Source organism: Trichoplax adhaerens, genomic scaffold (assembly GCF_000150275.1).
Source record: "Trichoplax adhaerens TRIADscaffold_15 genomic scaffold, whole genome shotgun sequence".
NCBI classification, from domain to species: domain Eukaryota; kingdom Metazoa; phylum Placozoa; class Uniplacotomia; order Trichoplacea; family Trichoplacidae; genus Trichoplax; species Trichoplax adhaerens.
The window spans coordinates 1-11,398 of record NW_002060957.1 but is presented as its reverse complement, the minus strand read 5'-3'; the positions used below and the strand labels follow the sequence as shown (position 1 = coordinate 11,398).

The window sequence follows — 11,398 nt, the reverse complement described above, 5'->3', positions numbered from 1 at the left end:
GTAAAATCTGTTATTAGGATTTTACTTCATACGTAGGACTGATATATTTATATTATCTTCTGTAGCGATTTATAAGACGCACGACTTTTTATAGCGATAAGACTGCACAGTCACATTATGAAATAGTAATCACAGTACTTGCAGGAAGAAAGCTTTAATCTTCTATAGAGCAAAAATCTCAATCATGGAAGTGATAACTGTGATTGGCATAGCCATTGGATCTGATATTGGGGTCAACGTAGTAATTATATAGTCTCGGCTTTTCTTTCAATAGACCATTCAATATCATCAATAACTTTCAAAGCTGCATCTGGTATTCTTGTCCCTAAAAAAATATAAGCAGATTCCATTTAAGTAAGACTACCAACGAATTACAATGATATTCCTAACATGATTTAAACGAAAATTTATTGACAACTTATTTTCGTCTATACCTGGTCCAAACACGCTCTTGGCTCCACTCTCGTATAACTTATCGTAATCTTTAGGAGGTACTACACCATCCACAATAACAGTAATATCTGGCCTGCCGGCATCTGCAAGAGCTTTAACTATCTCAGGGACTAATCAGACACAACAACAACCTTTACCAACGCAATCTCAGGTACAATCGCAGCAACAACAACCGCCGCCTCCACTACTACAACAACCACCACCAACACAGCAAGCTTCACCAAATCCTCCCTATCAACAGCCCAGTGGCTATGCTAGTAATGTACTATCGCCTCAACCTATTCAACAACAACCTCCCAAATTTTATGTACCAATAGCCACACCTGTTCCTGCTCTGCCTCCTCCACCTCCTGCGCATCAACGATTAACACAGCATCGTTTACTTCACTGGCAACAGCATCCCAACAAATTCCTACAGATGCTGTTATTCCAGCCAATTACTCTATAGCACCAGGTGCAGCCATACCAGCTGCTGGATAAATGATGAAAGCTCACCCTAACCGCCATAGCCATCTATCAACGACATCCAATTTAGGACAACCAGCACCGCCACCTTTACCTCCTCAAGCAACGGTCATCAGACTTCATCAACCGCCACGCTAAATACTTCTAAGTGGTAAACCTGCACCTTTAGCGCAAGTTGCACACTATCCTCATGGCATGATGACACAAAATATGGACTCTTATCGATTAATAGAACGGAAACAAATGTTAAGTAACAATTTATATTTAATGGTTACAGAAATATGTGGCAATGAGCGAGCCAGTATTGTAGCTGGTATGCTATTACAGCACGACCATGCTGAAATTGTTAAAATGTTAGAAAATGAAAAGAAATTAGCTCAAAGAGTTCATGAATTATGTAATATTTTGGATGCTAATGCGAAAAAGCGTATGCGCTAGCTCCAACGAACGTCAGCGGTAGGTAATACGACGTAAATGGTTCTAGTAATTTTTGCTACTGAATTATTGTATATATAATGACGACGATTTAATTTCCTACCAGATGGACATCTTAATATCAAAGGAGTTAGTTACGATTGAAATTATTGAAATACAATACGATGAGCTCAAATAAAAGGCTTGGATAAAGAGTAATTTAAAAGTGATATTTTTTGTAAGAAACAGATGAGAAAATTTCGTCAAAGCTAAAAAGTTTAATCCTGCAGTATTCGACGCAAAAGAATGGCATTGCGCAGTATCGTCCTAGCAAATCTAATATTAAAATACTCCTGATGTTATTATCAATAGTGATGTCTTAATAGAGGAGGTATATTTTATTCATTTCACGTTTCTCTTGGTGCTAATCAGAACGGAAGGTAATCGAATGAATACCTTTGCGAACTGATGATTAAAACTACGCTGACTCATGCCACTACAGCATTATAGCAACATCCGTTTTTTGACGATACCATCACTTTTATCACGTTGTCAATGATAACTGATACGTTGTATAATTTCTATCAACCTTGTGGACCTTTGTACTAATCGCTAGCGATTGGCTAATAGATCAAAATATACAAGAAACGATTTGCTAGAGTTGCTACGATCAAGTGACGATGAGTACGAAATGGAGCGTTATAGGAGCTCAAAACATCTGGCAATTAAGCCTACACCAAATTTTCCGTTGACGGAAATCGTTTGTGATGATGTTACCGTCACATCTGTAGAGATATCAAGTTACGGCTAGGTTGAAACTGTCAATGGTGGAAAGAATATGGTATCAAATTTGGTCACAAAGTGATCTCTACAGTTATGGTGTGTAGTTCCTAATGATATTGATATCTACATGTTTATGCTAAATCGTTAAATGCAGTCAAGCCAGAAGGCGTATTGCATGCCATCCATTAAAACAAGTAAAATTTTGATCGCATGGCATATTTTTAAGTTACTCTATAATAGAAGATGAGGAATTAGATGGTAGTGATAACGTAACGAATGATTTAACCCTCTCTCCTATTGTACGGTACCATGATTGGTATGGCCAATTTCAATTAATGGTTAGCCACTAGTATTGCTGCAATCTATTTATATTATTAACATAAAGTATTTATCACGACTTTCTGCAGGATATTGGCAATGCAGTGGTAGGAGCGACTTTTTATTTATAAATTGACCATTTTTAATATCCTAATTTTTAGTATCGTAGCGCTAAGATAAAGCAGTGTCTGTGTATAAAGTTTGTAGGTTGATTCTCAGCTACATGATACACTCGAATGTATCATGAATAGCTATTCACTGTTTTGAAACCTATTCCAGTCTACAAGTTTCCATTATTGCTACAAGATCTGACGTATCACAGTTTGAAATAGATTCGTTGTGTTAAAAAAAATTGGTTAATTTGTGAAAGATACGCTTTACTTGCTTGTTTTATACTTCTGCTTACCCATTAGCGGTATCACCTTCGTAATGAACGAGTACTACATTACTGTACAGGGTCTATCGATTAGTAGGTAGCCTGATAGCTACAATCGTACTTCTGTTGCTGCAATTTTGAAAGTATACTGCGTTAATTAGATATGCAAAAATTTTCATAAACTTTTATCACATCAGCTGTCCTTTATACAAGAGTTTGAAATCAATGCGATTATTTTTGCATTAACAGAAGTACTACTATCGAACCCCTTCCTGAATTTGTCATACAAATTGATTAATGTAAATCAAGTATTTATCATATTATACGGTTGTTTTAGTGATTAATCCTTTGTCATGGACTATCTTGTTATGTCTAAGTCATGATTTATTTAATATCGCTTTTTTCAAAGTAATGTTTCCTGCAAATTATGCAGGATCATAGTTAAAAAGTGTCCTTTCTGTAATACTACCTTGTATTCGTTAATATTATCTTATGCTAACAAGTTAGGCGCAGTACAACAGGTTACTGTATTCTTACATACTTAACACAGAGCTCAAAATGCACTGCTCTTGCTTCTTGTTAGATTTGTAATATTTGATTATTATGAGATCATTTTTACTAACGCAAATTTGGTGTTATTTCTAAACAAATACCAATATACTGTTAATATTTACTTCTTATTTTCAAGCTTTATCCGCAAAATACTCATATTTTAACGCTAAGTGGCAAATGTGTGTATTTTATAGAGCTGTAACAAGCCTTATGTCCAGGCTATCGAGATTTCATTACCACAAGCTATATTAGATATTTTCTTATTGACCAAATTAAAGCTCTTGAGTTGTTTATTAACCGCATCTTCATCATTTCCTACCGGCCCAATTTCTTGACTACCCCAAATGTAAACCTACAATATGTAGCAAAATTCAGGTAGAAATTAAACGATAAGAAATGTTAGTAGATGGATGAGGTATTCGAGATTTATTTTATTTCCGCATGCATTCTGATAGCTAATTAAAGCTTTTGTGTTTCTGTCATGACTATAACATAGTTGATTTACCTGTCCATTTTCATCTATAGCCAACGCATGGAACAAGCTAGCCACTACTTTTTGATTTTTCACCCTTTAAATCACCTTGAATTTGCCTAGGCTTTATAATTACTTTTTCATTTCCAAGTCCTAGCCTAAAGCGATCGCCAGAACCCCTGCTAAAAATAACATACTGTTCTGTCACGTTGAACTTATATTCTTTCTTTCTTGATAAAGTAGGCGAACGTTAACGTCTAAATAAAACAGGATTGACTGCAATTATGGTCAGATCTGGTTAATAGATAACGTACCACGCCCAAACCTTCCCAGTCGCACTCACTGCAAAAGATGTTGCATAGCCGCAAGCAACATTTGTTATACCTTTAAAGAAGAGGGCTTCAATTTTTGTAGGCATACAGTATGATGGCATTTTGACTCCATAGCCTAATTCGCCATTACCACCATGGCCCCACGACCAAACATCATCACCAGCTACCGCGATAGTATAACATTCTCCGCAAGCAACAGCCATGATATGCTTACCGTTTAACGACATTATCTTTTGCAAAGTGAAAACGAAGAAGAAATCAAATCAATAATTTAGACAAAGTAAGCTACAAGGAGTTAATGGCAAATAAAATACCAGGAAAATTTTCTTGTTATTTAAGCGATTAATATTTACCTTCGGTAGTAATTGCGCCAGGTTATTCCCATGAACACATGCTCCGTTTGAACCATCTCCCCAACTAAATATTTTACCATCCGATAGCACGGCTATACTATGCATTGCTCCACAGGCAATTTTCGTAACTTCCTTTGATTTTAACTCATCAATCAATGTAGGGTCCAGATATCCTCTAACAATAACCAAGAAAGCACGGAAAAGGATACATTAATAAAACAGAATTGGATAACTATTATCTTTAGCTTACTCGCCGAATTAGAATTAAACAACGTTATACACATATAATAAATTATCGAATATCGAAGCGACAAATTATAAGAAATGGTATCTTTTGCTTCTTACAGCGTATTTCCATGGCCGAGTTGACCGCGATCACCGCAACCCCACGAATAAACTATACCTTCGGCTGTTAGAGCCATTGCATGTCTGCCACCTGGATGAATAGCGACCGTGGTTACCATCACTGGTAAAAGTTGGGGAATCTGTCTAGGTATATTAACATCATCGCAGTTTCCTAAACCTAGACAACCCATATGCCCTTTACCACAAGCAAAAACGCCACCATTTCTCGAAACAACAAACAAGGAGTCATATCCACAAGCGATATCAGATGGATCCAGATTTTCTAGTAGCTTACTTTTATCAGGTTCGAGCGGATTCTGTCAATTAAAATCCCAAGTCATATATTAGCTACCGATTCAATCTTCTCTAATTGCCCTTACTACAATTATTCTTCAAATCCCAATATGGGATGTGCTTCTACGTATATTAAATTAAATACCCGTCAATAATCACATTTTCTAGTAGACAAAGTGAACTGCGAAAATCTCTTGGAGATCCAAATTATAGTGCTTGGAAATACGACTGTCATGTTATGAGAAATGGAAAAAGTAAAAGTACGATGACGTTCGTATAGGGTAACACAACTTGGAAAATCTTTAATATATGCATCACAGTAAATAACGAATGCCTACTACCGTAATTAGTTATTAATTAGACCCTGAATAGAATTCTAGACTACTGTCATAATGATTGCAAATACGTGCTTACAGGCATTTTATCATACTTGATAAGCCCTAAGTCTCTGATTCTAATCATACGTATATTGCCTTACCTTTTCATCTGCCGCCAAGAGTAAATTCCGTTTACTTCCCCACACATAAACTTTAGAGGGTTGTACCCTCATCTCTTTATATGGATCTTTAAAGCAATACAATAACTGTTAGCATAATAAACTAAAACGAGAATTTGTTTCTGTTTAATTCAGTTGAACCATAGACAAATTAGACGGATCACGTTCTACTGGGTTCACGAAATGCATAAAAATGTTATAGTGGCAGCAGCCAATTTGTCTTTTCCATCGTGCTTATAGCAATAACAACTGTGCTGCTAATAAAGCGCACAGAACTAAAGTATTAAATCATTAATGAACATCGCATCCTTTCTCGACTAGAGAAATAGTATCCAAAAATCATGAAAAATATCCAAGTATACGAGTAATGCACTGAATATCAACACAACAAGATACCGTAGCAAGGCGATAATTAATTAACATTATATTAGTAATGTAGTGCATTTCAAGTAGAAGTGAAGGTGATCTCAAACAAATTTAACTTCTAAACATTGTAGATTATATAAGAGTAATTAAAATATACTGTATATTATATGTATAAATGATTAGTGCATATTCTCAACAGCATATCCATTATAGATTATACTAAAGTATGATTAAAACATTGGGATATCACTTAGCTTAACATAAGTACAAGGTGTAGCAAGAACCCTCTTTTTGCGGAAAAAAGGGACTGATGTAATTGTTACAGTAGGAAAATAGTGAGATGTTTCGTATTACAAAACTTTGCTATTAAAATTACATAACAAATAACAGTGAAATCTAAATGATGCGTCTTCATAGATGTTTTTATATTTTATCTATTTGATCCATCTTTTGTATTTTATCTTACATATACAGTATGCATTCATTACCATTAATCCCGAATCACACTCTATGCATTACTACTGATTATCATTATAATACAATATCGATGACTACTTCTAAGCCGATAAATAAATAAGGATTGGTCGTCATTTTCACTTATACAACAAGGGTACTGAATATATGGGGATTGAATAACAGTTACAATTTAAGCGAATTTCAGCAGCAAAAGTAAATCTAGCTGAGTGCTGTATTAACTATGATAAATAATTTATCCTTCCAAATATTTTCAATGTCGCAAGTAAAGTCAGATCGAGTATACTACTTTGCACCATTTAAGAAAACAAAAATCATTCAAAGTTTAGACACAATTTACCCTATTGTAATAAAGGTTAATATTTAGTATTCTCCTTCATAGAATATTTCTTTATTTAGTAATGTATTGTAAGATGATTTAAGATTTTAGTGTAGGACTTGCAAGTAATATCCAAATTAGTGTAGATGATAGTGGAAGGATTGTGTCAGACAGTATAATGTTATACCTATTGCAAGACTCACTTAAACGGCTTTTTAATTTATAAAGTAAAATATATTAAATAAACTGGTGTTGTTCCCCTAATCTCTATCTTGGTTCAAAGTGTCACCAACCTTCGTGTATCTTAGCAAAATTAAGCTAAATTATTACACTACGATTCCCTTACAAAACTCTATAAAACCAAACAAGTTAACTATAAAATACATCAAACTTCACTTCTAACATAATTTCTATCATTAATGCACTATAAAAGTCTAAAAACTAACCTTTAAACATCAAGATTTAGTCATAAAAATAACAGTCTAACTACTTAACAATCAACACAACCTCTGCCAATTTCCATCTTATTTTCTATTTTCCTAACTAAACTTTCCTAATGTGACTTTCATGTCACGTCATAAAATTCCAAAGTTTCAAATTCATAACAAAAAGTTCAAATTTCAAAAATCAACTCTTACGATATTTTCCATGAACAAAAATCCAAAAATTAAAACAGGAAAATTATATCGGACATAAGTCCGACCGGTTCCGGAATCCGAATCCCGAAAAATCCGGATTTTACAAAGATCACAGTAATCGCTATATCGCTTATCAAAAAATTTTATATGACTATCACGACTACTTTCTGACATTAGTATCGCTGAGTATTGACAGTTGATGTTTTAGCGTCAGATTATACTGTAACTGTACGATTATAGACTACATTACAGTACTTTACCGTCATGTTATAATTCCCCTTTCTCTAAGGATAGGGTTTTGTTATTAAGTCAAGTTCCTTTACAATTTGAATAGACGATCAAACGCCCTTTCTTTAGATTAGGCAATTGCTCTAGGGCTACTTCTATAGTAATCTATACAATACCTTGTAAACTAATGAAGAAGAAAAGATGGCGACATGATGATTTGGCAGGGTAAAACTTAAAGACAGTATCACTTTCTAGGTATTTTCTCTAGTAAAATAATACTAGTTACATACTAAACGTTATAAAGGACTCTACTTTTAGTCCTTTACTACATTTCATAGTTAGCTTGTGGGTTTTATAGTGTTTTGTAAGGAAATCATAAGGTAAATTGAGTCTGCACTTTGAATGATTTTGTTTTCTTAAGTACTTTTCTAAAATTGATTTTAAGAGTGATTGGTTGGTAAATGTTTAGGTTTAAATACTACTGAGGGCTCTACAAAGCCTATAAACGATAGTGCAATCAGGAAATTTAGAGTAGAGAGTAAAAGAAGATTCTTCTGAAGGACTTTTAGAATTTTAAAGGCCTTCAGGGTTGTAAGTGAAAATGTTCTTCTTTTTATTAGGTTGTTTGGTTGTTGACGGTTTCAGTTCCGTCGCTTTTTATTTCTTCATTTGCAATACTTAGAATTAAGTATCTGAAAGGTTGTTTGATCTATCTCTCTCAGATTTGTAATAAATTGTTGTTCGGTTGTTTCCCCAAATTTTTACTTGGTTTCAAAGTTTCGTTAAGTCAACCAGAGTGCCACGAAAGCAGAATCAAAGTTTGTTAAAAGTTTTGTAGCTTGAGATAGATGATCTATCTAGCTTGATCTCTATATTTTACATTTCATTACACTATTGTATATAATAAGAAATCTTTTCATGTAGATAAGACAAATTATAGACCATGTCTATTTATATCAGATATTTTGTATGATAAATCTATAGTTATTAAAAACAGTGGTTTAGTATAAGAATATCAGAGAATATCCTGTCCTATGAGTTCTAGATGCAATATTGAACTCGATTATCTTGTACATATCTTGAAGTACTGATGTTGCATATTTGAATGCAGTCATTTAATGCCTAAAAATTAGATATAGATTGATCCAAATGGAATGGGTCGAATAGATAAAGTAAGGAAGCATCGATATGAGAATGTAAAAGAATAGCACATGTTAATTCAAGAGTTATATCATATGATTTTCACTTTACACATGCTGATAAAAAAGAGACTCTTGAAGATTGATTAAGATCTCGTGGTACTAAATACCCTTAACTGATCTCTGTCATTGATTTCGTTATTTTACAGAATCTTTTGTATGTTGATAGCCATTTTTCATTCATAAGTAAACATGTCTAAAAGAAACAGGGACACTCAAACAAAATTAATTTTCTTTCTAAAATTGTAAGTACGGCTACTGATCTGCACTGAGCACTAGCTCTGGTCAAGACAAAGATGGAGAGTAAAGACATCAATGGTCATCAGGATGGAATGGGAGAAATAAGTTAGCAGTATGCTTATTGAGCAATCAGCGCAAAGCAAGAAATCGGTTTTGTCAGCATTAGATATTAGCCCTGCCATTTTATATAAAATCTCTGCTTATGATTCTTGTCATGTAGTAAGCTATATTTTGAGCATCAATTGATATATTTAAAAAAGAAATAGAAGTTTACTCAAATAGAATTATTTTCTCCTTTGTAAAACTGTAGTTGCGGCTACTGATTTACACTAAATGCTTTCTTCGATGGGATAGAAAACGAAGAGATCGATAGTCTTTGAAATGTGATAGAGAAATAAGCTCTGCTTTACAAAGTATCTGTATATAGTAGGAGATACTCTAACTGGTAAAGATACTAACTAGAGTTTAATATTGAATAAGCACCAGTTACTGGCATTCTAAGCCATGAACGAAACTACTTACTGTAATTTGAATACTAATTGAAACATCTTATAAACTATCAGCAAAACAAGGAGTTAATTGTGAATCTCTATTCAGAGATATAGCATAACTATCGTAAACTAGTGACAACCTTTCAATTTATCTTGATGCTAATAGAACATATACTCAGGTGCGGTATTGATAGTGCAGCGGAGATTCGCAGTTATCTAATTATTAACCACTGTAAACAAAAATAAGATGCTAGTAGGCCTATTTATTTCGAGATTGTGGCTAGAGCTATCGTAAATTAATGTTAGCTTTCCAATCCATGGTAGCGATAATAGAATTGCTATCTTACTACAGTCCACTGTAATAATATATTTTCAAATACAGGCATACGGTACTGTAAGCAGTGTAGTTGATAATATAATTCCAAATGCTTCTACCGGTAGGAAAGTATATAACTGTAGGTTAAAATCAAGAAACTTTTAAACTTCATATGTATACTATAAAATAAGTGATATAATACATGCTATAATCGCTAATAGATAACATGATACTATAAAAGTCCTATTCAATTCTTCGCTATATATACAAGTAGTACTCTCTTAACAAATTTTTACACTAGAATAGTACAAATCTAGCGTTTCATAATACTAGTCGTTATGTACGAAAATTGCTTTATTAAGCACATCGATCAGTTTTACCTCGGATAATGCTTTAATTTATCTTACTAGTACACTTTAACACACATCACTACTGTAATTAGCTGAAATCATTGCGTATGATAGATCTGCTTAATCCAACGAATTAGTAAACCGACAATAGCAGTTGTGAATAGTAAAGTCATCGATGACTACCTTTACTAGCTTAAAATTTGGGGTTACGATACTCCTACATCCAAAATAAAGGACGGTGATCACTAAAGCAAAAGTGTAATAATTTAAAGGAATAATGATTCAAATATTTCTATGCTACTTTTCTAAATTTTAATTTTAATAGACGATGATAGTACTACGATGACTGCGAAAAGAAATCGAGAAAATAACCGACTCGTTAATCTTCTACGAAGGCGAATTAAAAGCGCATAGCTTGCCATTAACTAGTCATTACTTGCGAATACTATACGTAAAAATTTAAATATCGAATCTTAAATCGAGGGTTGTATGCCAAGCTACAGTAACAACAAAATAATATATGTCACAGTTTTAGCCACCGTTCATCATGCACAAAAATTAGTTGAATTGAATGAATTTTACAGGCGAAAAAAATTGCATTAAAATGCAGTATTCTCTCCATAGATAAAGCATCCACTAAATTTGTAACTAAGTTATAGGATTAAAGCAAGAAGATTAACTTTATTGTAATAGCATAGACTTTCGCTGACGAAAAATAAACGATTACATGTTCCATTTAAGTGTAAAATAAATTGTAAATTTTAAACAACTCTACCGCAGATACAAATCTTGTTACGAGATATACTCTTACAGATATCGTACCTAAGCTAGCTTACAACTTCTTAAGGATGTATAATAGCAAATTGCTTTCAGTTTTAATTTCAGTTTAGTCTCTACTTAAATTATACTGTTATTGTTAATTATCAATTAAGAATCTTTTCGACAGATCTGAAAGCCTGCGTGTTTCTTGCATTTCCAATGTCATTAAATAAGAGCTGCTCCCGTTCTGCTATCTAACTGAAAGCAAGTGGATTGCTATATATCTCTAGTCAATACATAAGGTAAAAAAATTTCATTGCATTTTGCTATTAACCAATTCTTAAAGTTATGTCAATGATTAAATC

The 11,398-nt window shown here is 33.5% G+C and overlaps 1 protein-coding gene across 1 annotated transcript; it reads right to left on the bottom strand.

The window, feature by feature from the left end:
- Positions 1-245: 245 nt before the first annotated feature.
- Positions 246-5,707, bottom strand: TRIADDRAFT_60324 (uncharacterized protein; the record flags this gene model as incomplete). The annotated part of the gene is made up of 10 exons (XM_002116302.1): positions 246-325; positions 435-563; positions 627-684; positions 777-865; positions 3,599-3,713; positions 3,867-3,930; positions 4,148-4,395; positions 4,519-4,693; positions 4,864-5,180; positions 5,636-5,707. 10 exons carry the CDS (start codon positions 5,705-5,707, stop codon positions 246-248), a joined length of 1,347 nt encoding a protein of 448 aa, XP_002116338.1.
- Positions 5,708-11,398: the final 5,691 nt, after the last annotated feature.